Consider the following 12,926-nt stretch of genomic DNA (forward strand, 5'->3'; position numbering starts at 1 on the left):
CAAGTTTCAAATGTTTGAAGCTGGATTGTGCACGCCATTAAAATTTTGTACAGTGCACTATCATATGAAGCAACCACACCAAAATGGGCAAAAGAAAATTTAGGAAATCGTTTCTTTGTTTGACACATCTTTAATGAAAACTGACAGACAATGAAGCCAAGGTTGGTGTAAGGGACAGGAACATTATTTGTACTCCTCTAACTATAGTGTAGCAATTATATCACTACCACAATACAGTTGAAGGAATACAGATAATCTCCTGTACGTTCCTTGTCTTTAATGTCTGATCGTTTTAATTAACCACCGTGGAAGTTCTACATGACAAAAAGTGGACAAAAGAAAGCTGCAGGAAACCATGTAACATATCTACATCTTTATTTACAGTGTTGACATTAAGAGTATCAGGTTAAGATATTTACATGAGATGAAAGTCTTCTAATGCACTCGCACACGTACACAGACACACATCACATGACTTTGGTATTTCACAGTCGAACCTACGGAGAGTGCTTTCCCCCGTTGGCACAAAACCGGCCATAAAAATTGATAAAAACTGTTCCACAAGAAATGCACTCCTCGGCGCTGCGATGCAGTTCGAAAGCACACTCGATGATCCTAAATTGGTCGCAACAGTGATAAATAAGTGACAAAACTTATGGAATCGTCCTGAGAAGAGTTGGGGAAAGTCGCTGACTTGGCCGTTTACAAGAGTGTGGGTTAAAGAGGTGCGTGGATGGGGCTCAACGATAAATACGACACTGATGAGATTCAGGAACCGCGCATGAGGATAGGAACACTTAAAACGTCAGCAGAGGCAGCTACATTCGCCAAAGGTGCAAGGATGGGGGGCTTGTGGCAGCAACTCCGCATCAACACGTGACAAGAATGCGGTTCTCGTGTGTGCCAAAGAGCAACGCCGTAACTAATACTCGCGCTCGGCTTGACAGCTTGCCGTCATTAAGAAAAAAAAATAGGAAAAATGGAACTCCTAGTACATGTCCATGCTGGTCTTCTTACCAAGGTACGGCGCGGTGCGCTTGTAGTTTGTCGAACTGCGGGGCGATGCCTTGCGCGAGAATCCCGAGCTCGTCGTTCCAGTGCTGTTTGAGTTGTAGCCGGATCCAGAACTGAGTGTGCCTGTGCGGTATGGCTCGCGCTTGATGCACATCAGCACGTTGTCGCGGAGGTAGGTCCAGACCTTGCGGGTGCACGAGAAGCAGACAAAGATCAGCAGCCCCTCGAATGCATTGAAGAGGACGAAGAGATACCACAGGGGTTCGACGTCAAGGTATCCGGCAACCAGACCCAGCGTCCAAGTGAGGCCCATCATGGTGGAGAGGCGAACGTAGAGGCTGAAGTTGCGCCGGGCAGCACTGCCGGAGCGCTTGACGCTGGACTTTGTCGAGCTGATCACCATGATGGCGGTTGAGGTGAAGAGCATGATGTTGAGCAGCATCAGTGCACCGGCTGGGCCGGCAAAGAAGATGAGGAGGGCCTTCCGCTGTCCGAACCAGCATCCGTGGCGTCCGAAGAGGGGTCTCAAATCTTCTGGCATGCCAGAGGAGCGATCGTCAAAGAAGACTGCGAGACCGACAACTATGGCGGGAAGGGCCCACGAGGCGAGACTGTAGAAGAAAAAGCGCCGCCACTGAGTACCGGAGCTGACCCGCAGTTCCCGGGTGGCGACGCGTAAAGTCCGCCACACATCAAATGCCATCGTGCTCATCCAGAAGAAGGAGGCGAGGAAGAAGTAGTAAGTGGTGACAGCAGATGCCTGGCAAGCACGGGCGGGCGGCTCTCCAATCATGCCAAAGAGGAAGCTGAGGTAAGCAATGAGAAGTGAGGCCGAGAGGGAGGCAAGGTTCTGTCCTGAGAGGTTCCTGACGTCGGGGACCACAAGAAAAACAAGAAGGTGGGCAACAAGGCACGAGATAGACACGCCCAGCCCCACGGCCGAGACATAGCCCATAGTCTTGGAAAACTTGGCGATCTCATTGGTTCCATTGAAGATGATGCACACGAGGGCCCGCAGCTCACCGTCCAGCATGTAGCTGTCGGGAGCAAAGTCCCGATCGTAGCGCGTTGCGTAGAGGTAGCCATTGAGCCGTATAGTGTATTCACCCTTGTTCAATGTAGTCTTTCGGCACGCCAGGAACTCCTGGGTGTAGGAGACAGTGCCGTTACCAATCCTGGGCTCGATATCATTCTCGTCCTCACCCTGGACACACCTGTCACCCTCAAGGACGTAGCCTGGCACACCACACAGAATGTTCCGGCAGACTTTGTAGAATGGGTCGTAGAGCTCGCCTTTCTTGCAGAGGCTCTTCTTGCCGACAATGTTGCCTGCAGATGGGCTGACGTCCATGAGAATGCTGAAACTGAATCCTCGAGGGCTAACGAAGCTGGTGTCACTGTAAAAGCCACAGACTTGGTGCGGAGCGGTGTCATTGTTGCAGACCATGCACTCTGGGTTGCGATAGTTCATTCCGTACACGTTAATCACCGACTGGTATGAGTGGCACTCCTTCTCAGTCTCTGTGCCGGCCCAGCTGGGATCACATGTCGACACGAAAGAGTTGCAGGTGTAAGTGCTGGACAGGTTCTGAGGTGCGTACTCCAGGACGCAGGCAAAGAAGCGTCGGTAGTCTCCCGGCGCAGTGAACCACACGCCCCAGCTGGAGTTTGTGGGATCGAGTTCAATGTTGTTTCGGATGTCGTCACCCGTCATGTTGATGAGGCCGTAAAACTCCTTGCAGTCAAGGTTCACCTGCAAAAATTACAGGACATGCAGTAAACTTTCATTCTAGTCTCAATGACAACGCACATTGCTGAGGTCATTGAGCAGTTACTAATTCTAGTAAAAATGCAAACTGCAATAGCTCAATTCAATAAAGAAACTGATGAGTGATGACGCGCATCTTTTTATTGCTGTAATCATGTGGCAGCATGACCAGTTGCTCTAGTCATGCCTTTGCCACTTGATGTGAATAACACAGGAGGGAGAACTTCAGCAAGTAGTTACAAAACCAATTTTATCCTAAAACACAGACTAAGTTGAAAATAACAGGGTAGATCAGGAAAGCCGACTAAAGGTGCGTCGGGAAGACTGATAGAGATGCTAATTTGAAGTTGCTGAGTGTTGACGTAGAACACGCTTTGTTGCTTGTTTCTATTCCTACGTGGTCATATTGACTGTGCAAGTCTTATTGATCTTCGACTACGCAGATCATCAGCAGCAAAGCGCTACGTCCACTACATGTCATTTCTCACAAGATCTCTCATTTTTACCTGAAGGGACGCTAAAGTCAAATAACAATTTACATCATAGTGGAAGCTCAATGTATGACAACATCTAAAACGACAATATTCATTTATTTGAAATATCTTACATGACCACATGGGATTAACAGGAGTGCCCTACTTACTGAGAAATTAAGGTAAACGCATGCACCGCAGTAGGACATTCTCAAATTGATCCCGATGATGTCAGACAAACCGCCAACAATTAATCACTAGTAATCGAACTAGCTACACTAAATAAAGAACCTTCACTGCATATGCCATCTCTGACCGAATAGCGAAAAATTGTTGAATTGCTGCTGTGGCTCCCACTGCTTTTGTCCTGCTGCTACTAGTTTCGGCGGCCGCACAGTAAAGCCGGGCAACGTTGTGCACGGCAACAGTGACGTGCGACGTTCCGTTTATGCGGGTAGTTTGAAGTGCGCTGCCGACCTCTAAAACGTAATTTTATTTCGAAATAAGCACTTCCTTGGCACAAAAATAACACTACGATGTTTCTGGACTGCCATTTCAACCATCAACGCGTCGACTTGAAAGGTGCCTTTACACTGTTCATGGACGACTGCAACATTCGCTGTACTTCGAGACTCACCTGCCACCGTCGGGTATCGTTCAGGTCGTCGTTGCAGGCGGCGCAGAAGACGTTCGCGTAGGTCACGTTCGTCCGGAGCGACGTCACCGGAGCCATTCCGTTCGGGTCCGTGATGCGGGCGTCGGCGCCGCGCTCGCACCGGAGCTTTACATCGTCGGGTCCGTTCCAGTCGTCCTTGCAGGCGCGTCGCACCCAAGTCGCCTGCATGTCGCTTCGAACGCGCACGCACTCCCACTCAACGACGTCCCGGGACGTCGCCCTGAGCAGCGCCGGGGCGTCGCGGCAGCAGTCTCCGAACTTGACGCATTCGTCGTCGCAGCGGCACACGTTGGAGCGGTGGAAGACGTTGTCCGGGTACCACATGCCGGACGAGTTGCCGCCGCCGCCGGTGTTGTTTTCGCCGTAGGCCGAGGTGGGCCAGGAGGCACAGCTGTCGTTGCATCGCACCAGGCTAGCCTCGGTGTCTCCTTGTCCGTGGCAAGGACGGCTGCCAAGGATGGCGATGACCAGCATCAGGACGGTCGACGCCCAGACGGAACCGGGACGCGACGTCGTCCCCATGGTTCCTGCAACGGTGGCACAAAAGCGAGTGTCTTGTCAGTATTAAAGTCCGATTAGATTTGAATTCTAAACGACGGGCTTCCAAACAAAGTATGCGAGCTCGAGCGAGACGTGTAGCACGTTTCCAGCGGGATTCTCGTTACCTCGCACTGGCGAAGTAATCCCGTGAGAATGACGCAAACGTGAACTTGTTTTGGATTAACGTGCGATTAACTTTGGATTCGAAACAACACGCTTGGAATTACGGGATCTAGACACATGTGCAACTTTTTTTTTTTCTTGCGGGGCGTGTTACCTAAGATGAGTAAGCTTTGTGAAGTGAAGGTGTAAAGAAAAGGTACAGTCTCAAGTCCCCCGCCGCCTCAAAGTGCGTGTCTGGCAACAGTGCGTTCAAGCACGTTTAAATACGGCGTGTTTATTTTAATTTTTTTTCGTCTTTTCCTAATTTAATTTTCGAATGATTAATGAAGGTTTACTGCAACCTGTTGGAACGCACAGTTCAATTTTACATTAAACTCGGTGCTTGTATTAGTGGCTGCCTATTCGGCTGTCCAACCTTTTCGACCGTTAATTCTGTTTCGAGGTAAACAGTTAGGCGATCACTCAAAAAACGTTGGCACGACAGCGCCAGCTAACTTATGAAAGTTCTACGGAACGTTTCTGGTTAAAGAGAAGGGCTACATTATTTTGCTCCACGCAGACCGGTCGCAGCTTCCATTTCAACGTGCCAGCGATGTCATGACGATCCTAACTTTCATCACTCGTTACGCGCTGACCTATGCGAAATTCCAAGTTCAAGCGATGTTCACGCTCCGTGTCTAGGCCACAAATGCGTCCTCGTCGAGCAGAGCATGCGCATTCGGCGAAGCTTCAGGCACTGAAAAAAAAATGATTTCCTCGCTCTAACTCCCGTATTCTAGAACGCCCCTTCACTCGACGCTCCACCTTCACTTAAAAAAGCCAATCGGAGCGCCATCTTTAGGCAGGGCAAGTCACTGCATATTAGTGATAATTTGCCGCTATTCTTGAGTAGCGCAGCGTCATTTTCAGCCGAGCAGCGGCGCAGTGCTCAACTCTGTCAAGTGAAGGGTGAAGGTCGAACCGAGGAGTGTTTCTGAATACGGGGGCACGCTATCTGACGATTTTCGTTACGCACAGTCCCGACGAGGGCAAGAAGGGTCGGACACACCACCACAGCGCTGAACAAGCACGCGTTTTCGATATTTATTTTTGCTTTCTTTAATCTGAGGGTTTGCCCAATGAATGTGCGTGCATTACCATGGGCTTGTGCAGGGTTCCGCTTCAGGAGGGAGGGTGGGAGTCATGGCAGTGTCCCCCTTTTTCACCTACGCCCCTCACCACCCCTAGCTCAAAGACTAGCGAAAGGTTTCTTTCTCTCCTTCGCTACGCTTCCTACGGGCGATATCTCCTCCTGGCCACTTTTTGCGCGTGTACAATGCCGTGACTAAGCGTGGAGCTTATCAAGATTTCACGCTTGTCAACCGCACGTTGTTATCTCCGCTTGCGCAGTTGAAAGCATACAAAACTAAGTAAAATCAGTTGATTGAGCACGACAGTCATGCGAGACAAGAAAGAAAGGGTGAGCGGACGCATGGCAGTGCAGTGCAGGTGTCAATTCGTAACTGACATTTAGCGTACGTGGGCTAATCGAGAGTGTGTGTACCGTAATTATGTCACGCGAATCACAGTTCCTGCGTCACGAAGTACGCCGGAAAGACGACAAACGCCGAGAGGAATGTAACTTAGAAGTGTGGCAGATTGGGCTAGTTAGTATGGCATGACGATAGTTATAACGCGAGAACAGAATGACGACGCTCGTGTCCTTCTTGTCTCTGTGTCGTCGTTTTGTTCTCGTGCTCTAACTATCGCCGAGAGGATAAAGGCACTCGTCCTGGGTACTTTCAGGTTGGTGAGGGGACCCCTAATATCAGTATGGACCTGTTGGGTGAGCCGTGCGGAAACCTATGTCCGTTGCGTCCTTGCTACCCTTCCACCGTTGACCGTTCACGAGGTTGAAGTGTTCTCCGGCCCTACCGTCAAGTTGTGGAAAAAGCTTAAGCCTACTAAGGTGCGTACGTGCCTCGCAAAAAGTCTTTCCTTCTTTCGTTTTCTCGGCAGCTTCCATCGCGTCGAGAACGACGTCCTGTGGATGTTTTTTTTTTTTTAATCGCAAAAACAGCCCCCTCAGTCGCACACGCGGGTTGTTTTCCCCACCAGTGCTGTTCCAAAAAGAACCATTTTTTTTTTCTCGCAGAACTTGATGTGATGATGTGCCTGATATGAGAAAGACAGTGGGAGAACTCACCACGTGCGAACCCCGACTATTCTATATATCAGGCGAATAAGGTTTCACATATAGAGCGCGCAGACAAATGCGGCTGTTGGCGTATAGACTTTCGAGGCGCTTCACTGTAAAGTCCGCGCAAGTTACGTTTTCTTCCTTTTTTTTTTCTCTTTTTTTTTACGAAAGAAGGGGGTAACGTTTTCGAGACCGCGATACGATTATGAAGGACACCGTAGTGGACGAGCTCCGAAAATTTTGACCAGCTCTGGTTTCAAAAATATTCAACTTACTGTTCACTACTACGTTTAGAAGACACCATTGGTTAGCTAGGTGACGGAGCTCAACACGCTTGTCTGGAACGCTGGAGCAACGCATTCAGCTAGGACCGCATGAACGAGGTCTACCGGTAATGAGTGGTTCAAGTTAGCTCGAATCTACGCATGCGCTGCCACCAATGATGCATGATGGGATGTGGACTGTCTCAAAGCAGGCGTAGTCGGTAGACGTCGCCAGTGAAGTATACTTAGTGTAGGCATTCATTAAGCACATCTTCTATCTTTACACATATTCATCATCATGAGTGGTCGTCATCTTCATCTGCTGTGGGGACTTGGCTTGTGTGAGTTCTGTGCCTTGGGCGTGGTCACTTCATCGTGTCTTAGATGCTAATAGCTTGAACGTGACGTCACTAACGTACGTGGCATGTTAACGTACTGCTGCTGAAAAACATGTCGGCCTTGCTGACGTCAGTGCAGTGTTATCTCGAGGCGGCTAACTTGATTCAAAGTGATAAGTGCACTGTCTGAACATTGTGGGTCTCTGTGCGTGAAAACTGAAGAACCTGCATGGAACGTGCTCATAACTATCGAGGTTTAACGTCCCAAAAACCACCATCTGCTTATCAAAGACGCCGTAGGTGAGGGCTCCGGAAATTTCAACTACCCGGGGTTCTTTAACGTGTGCCTAAATCTAAGCACATGAACCTCAAGTATTTTCGCCTCCACTGACTGAAATATTAACACATCACAGACTTCGCCTTCCGCCATGTTTGTGCACCAACATGGTGGTTTCAGTGACGTCAGCGTAAGCTCCGTTCGAGACAAGCGTGTTGAGATCCGTGCAGGTCTTGTCAGGCCTGTAGCCAAGGAGGAAAAAAAAAGCAGCCTCCCCCCCCCCCTCATCCTGATATTCGTATAGAAATCCGAAATTCGTATTCTAGGTTTCACTGAGAATAAATGGTAGAAACACGGGTTTTCCAAGGCATTCACTGGTCTTATCCCCCCTCCCGAAAAAGGACGGCCCTGTGTCTCGTACATTGGGGCGCGAGGCACGAAGAAAGTAAGGCAAAAGGAAGACACACGAACGAAAAGACTCTTTTAGACGCCCATAGTACGCATCAAGACTAGCACATCACTGGCAAAGTGCCAAGTTTACTGAACCCCCACGCGCGACAAACACAGCCGTTACTTGCGACACGCGCATTCGTTTGGAGACACATCGATAAGATCGGTGCGGAGCACTGACACGTGGGTATGATGCGACCGGCCGGGCTTTTCCCCCAGGTGCTGTGATCACGTGATACCCCCGCGCAATTCATACCTGGGTCGGCCGTTAAAAGCATCGACCGTTTCTATTTTTCTCATTCTTTAGGGACGAATGATATGGCTGATATGCGCCCGGAAAGAAAAAAAGGCGTACCTGCCCTGCGCAGAAACGTTCACCCTTCAATTAGGCCGCATTTATTTTGGTTGGCTGTAAGAAGGCCGGCCCCTTATTACAAGGGTCGCGATTGTGTCAGTACGTACGAGGTCTGAGTCGTGTCGGGTAATGTGTTGAGAAGGCACTGTTAGTACGTACGCGTACGAAGCCTGAGTCGTGTCGGGTATAATGTGTTGAGAAGGAACTGGTGGTGTATGATCACGCCAATTTGTGCTTTCCGAAGGAGGGTTTTTCTAGTCGGTAGATTTTATTTGGGGAGGGGAATCGGGGAGGGGTATGCTTTGTTAAGTTTTCTTGTGCGTCTGTGTTTATGTGATCGAGCGTGCATAACATCGCGACCGACAAGAGGGGACAGAAAGTGGGACACAGAGCGTTGAACTTTTCTTTGGAATTCGTTTCTTTGGAACGCCTTTACATTGTTACACGCCGGTACAACGGCCATGCACGGGCCACGACGATGTACCAAGAATTCGTCGCGTGGACAAACGTAGACATACACCTTTATCAGTGAGCGCGACGGAACGAGTACTACTAACACAAATCTTTCCTGCCTTGATGATTTCGCACGTGGTGATATGCGTACATTTCGCGACAACATTACAATCTGAAAATCTTCGACCTACGCACACACACGTGCTACGATGAGCAGAGCGCCTACCCTCTTTTTGGCCTATCGACATTACACAGATTCTCATTTAACGACGACCCGTTTGACCAAGTTATCTGCTACATAACAGTTTTACCATTGTTTAGCAGTGAAATTCCAGAAGTTTCAGTGGTGGACCCTTTCGTCTGCTCCGCCAAGCAGTGAAAAGATGGCCTGTTTAAAGGAAGAGCGACCGCCCCCAACCCCTTTGTCTCTTCAAGAGTGACAGCCAGAACACAAGGTAGGCCTCCCACCCTGAAAGAACTCACTAGGGTTACTTAATATGGGAGGCATGCGATAACTCATTAGGAAGCATATGCAGTAACTCGACAAGCTAGAATTGTGAAACCCTCCAGTACGGCGTTTCTCATCTGTGGTGTTCGGACGTGAAAGCCCCGCAGACCTTGTAACTGCATCGTCTGCTACGAAGAAACAGATGAAACATTCTCGTCTGCTCACGAAGAAACAGACGAAACATTCTCGTCTGCTCGCGAAGAAGCAGACGAAAAATTCTCGTCTGCTCGCGAAGAAACAGACAAAAAATTCTCGTCTGCTCGCGAAGAAACACACTACGGCCCACTCGTAAGCGCTGCAGCACAACACGTACGTTGGCCGTGCGTAACCCACTGACACGGTCCGCCGCGATGCTAAACGGCCGTTAGCGCGTGGCCCGCTTTTTTTTCCCCCTACTACCCCTTGTTTTTGTTTTCTCGGGTCTCTCATCACTGCGTTCTCGCCGGTCTCTCCATGTTCGATATGACCCTTATACCAGCGTCTGCAGCGCCAGGCGCGGCCCTGATGGTGCGGCGGCAGAGGAGGCCGGCCGAGATTATGCCCAGAGACGTGGTTATAAATGGCGCCTCGCGGGGCCAGCCGTGGTTTGATAATCATCCCGGTCGATAGGCGGCGCCTCCGCACTACCCCTTCTCGCCGGCCGTAAAGCGTTACAAACTGACCTATCACCGGCCCTCCCTCTATCTTTCCTCTTCTCGGGACAAAATTGCGGTACGTAACCCGTGTCTACTAGGTCGAACTTGAGTTATTGGATTCGAGAAAATGAACGAGGAAGTAGACTCTGTCGAGAAAAAAAACCTCCGACGTTGGCGTGGTGCTGATGTTTAATAATCACAAAATACGACTTTAATAAAACGAAAAGAAAAAAAAAAGCTGCTGATGCTTCACTCAGTTGAATGAAACAGGACTCGTGGGTCGCAAGAAGATTATTATTGGTCTAAGAGCCCGTCGGCGCGAACCCGAAGGTGGCGGAAATTCTCGATCTCTATGTTGATACGCTTGTAACGATGCGAAAATGACTAGTACAAATTAAAATTAATTTTTGTCAATTAAAAGTGAATCGACGTTGATTGAGCGGTTCAAGAGTGATTCAAGTGAGTTGGGAGTGCCCCGCTGAGCACAGACTTTCGTTAGTGAACGCTTAATCGTTAACTAGAAGAACCCAGTAACTATTCTCATCCATAACTAAGTACCTATTGAAAGCCGCTCTAGAATACGATATTACGAGCTTTACAAGTACCACTGAGAGCCCGCACACCAATGTAAGTCGTATTATCCGGTTTCATGCGCAAAGAGAATCGCAGTAGCCACGTTATCGTACATTGCTCAAAATGAAATAACGTATTATCCCGAAAAAACGTATTATGCGGGATGGTATCAGCGATATTTAGGCTCGTCATGCCGTACATTAGGAGACGACTCCGGGGCAACCTTTGCCGTATGCTTACTTTGCGTGCGGTTGATTTTGACTGCATAAAAAGTATTTTCTCGTTGCGGCATTTCGCTACTAACGAAATGCGTCCGAGAATCAAATACGTGTCCTTTTTCCCAGCAGCGATGCAGTCACCAATCTACCACAGCAAACGTGTTTCCCCAGAACCTTCTTGGAACACGCTAACTTACGATGCTGGATCCGTTCGCCCAGCGTGGTCACTTAGTTAGTGGCTGCAAACGTTGCCGGCGCCTCTCTCTCTCTCTCTGACTTAGCGATGCTAAGCACCAATGCGCCACCTGTAAAACGGCGTGATACAGATGAGTGATGGCCTATCTACGTGGTTCTGCGTTAACAGCACACCGTATTCGGATAGCACAGTACCCTACCCTCGGGTCTTCGTAAATGACCTGCGGCGCAGGCGGGAAACGGTTGTACAACTTTTTCTCTTTTGACTCGTGTGGTTACATCGTGACAAGCTTTCCGCGGTTTTGTATGAAGCGCCACTCGTAGTATACCACGCATGAGTCACCGCTGACCCGCGAAGGCGCACTTTATAACACGTATGTACTCACACACACACACACGCCCACACACACGCACGCCCACACACACGCCCACACACACTTGTAGATGCCAGAACTAAGGCAATAAACCGCCAGTGACACCATCTGTAAACCCTAGAAACCACACGGATATCTATTTTCTTTGCAGAGGATGCATCAAATTTTGAGGCGTAAAAATAAGACAACAAAAATATGCACGGACGAGGCCTCTATCTTAAAACGCGCTATCTACACGGAAAATCCCGCGCTATTTATTCGGTGAGTCTTCGCCGGTGCTTTTGTTTTTAATTGTATGCGAAATGCGACGTTGCGGAATAGCGTCAGCAACTACTCTTGCTCTTGCTTTTTTTTTTTCTCGAGGTCGTAGCTTTTCTCTGCAACCTTCCCCAACCGTATTTCACACCGTACATCCGCCGGATTATCCCCTCTTCCATATCTCTTTCTTAAGGCTAAATAAAGACTTAGATGTCTCATCGAACGCCAAAAGTGACAGTAGGCATCGGGATCAACTAGAGCGATGCAAAAAAATAAAAAATCATGCGACGACGTCACCATATTAACTCATGACGTCACCTTACGCTGAAATTAGTCATGGCTTCCCTTCTACTTCTTATGACGTCACCACAAATGACATTACCAATTTGTCAGAGGTAAACTGATTCCGGATGTCATGCAAAACCACTCGAGGAGCAGAAAGCTTCTGATCCCGGAGGCAGTGTTGCAAAATTACGTTGGGTGCAAAAAATGGTGTCGAAGGGGGTCGGTGACCAATAGATTGAGAAGAACGAGACGTCTTTCCCCTACGAGTAAGTCTTGGGTAAATTAATAAGGGATTGTGACTTTGACTAACTATTAATTGGGGCGCAGCGAAGTATATGGTCACGTGGTTCTGACAGCGAAGGCATCAGCGGCGACCATATTACTCCAAACAAACAAAGAACCAGTTCAACAAAGAAGTTCCCGTTCTTTTTTTCTAGCGCTTCATCGTCACGACCACGTGCCAACACGCTAAACTCGAAGTCATTCAAAAGGAACTCTTTATTCGACCAACTTGCGCTTAACAAAGTTACATTTTCCGCAGTACACGGAGATATAAACGAGCAAAGTCGTCGGAGATCTAATCTCTGTCAGAAGATATCGCCACTGCCGTACTTTCCTGTTCTGAACGTGACACGAACGCCTTTTCTGTTGACTCTGTCACCGAAGTTTTACTCTTTTCTGGAGCTTGTTTTTCATATAATACAATCGCTCGGGTGATGCGTTTGTGTCCTATTGCGCGAATTCGGACCATAATACAATAGACGGGCAATCGAAGATAATGGGTAATGTCACTTTTGTCCGTACAGCACTTACACATCTTTCACGGGCGACCGGTTACATTAATGGCAGTGGCGTAAACGGTGGAACAGGGAGCCTCGAAGACTGATCGGCCGCCGTGGAGTACTTCGATGTTCTCCTCGTCTGCCGTAGGCAAGGAGGACATCGAAGCACTCCACGGAGGCAGATCTGGT

At 48.9% G+C, this 12,926-nt stretch overlaps 1 protein-coding gene across 5 annotated transcripts in view; it reads right to left on the reverse strand.

Annotated features, from left to right (window-relative positions):
- Positions 1 to 358: 358 nt before the first annotated feature.
- Positions 359 to 12,926, reverse strand: part of LOC119179448 (uncharacterized) — an 89,917-nt gene continuing 77,349 nt past the window's right edge. For 4 of the 5 annotated variants that reach the window (XM_037430521.2, XM_037430517.2, XM_075869038.1 and 1 more), the window contains 2 exons: positions 3,893 to 4,458; positions 359 to 2,767 (listed from right to left, as the gene is read on the reverse strand). In XM_037430521.2, coding sequence (XP_037286418.2) covers positions 989 to 2,767; positions 3,893 to 4,453 — 2,340 coding nt within the window. In that variant the 5' untranslated portion in view covers positions 4,454 to 4,458 and the 3' untranslated portion in view covers positions 359 to 988. Of the gene's footprint in view, positions 2,768 to 3,892; positions 4,459 to 4,596; positions 4,907 to 12,926 lie in introns of those variants that run through there. The other variant, XM_075869036.1, reaches the window with a different exon arrangement.

This window comes from Rhipicephalus microplus, chromosome 7 (genome assembly GCF_043290135.1).
Source record: "Rhipicephalus microplus isolate Deutch F79 chromosome 7, USDA_Rmic, whole genome shotgun sequence".
Taxonomy (NCBI): Eukaryota; Metazoa; Arthropoda; class Arachnida; order Ixodida; family Ixodidae; genus Rhipicephalus; species Rhipicephalus microplus.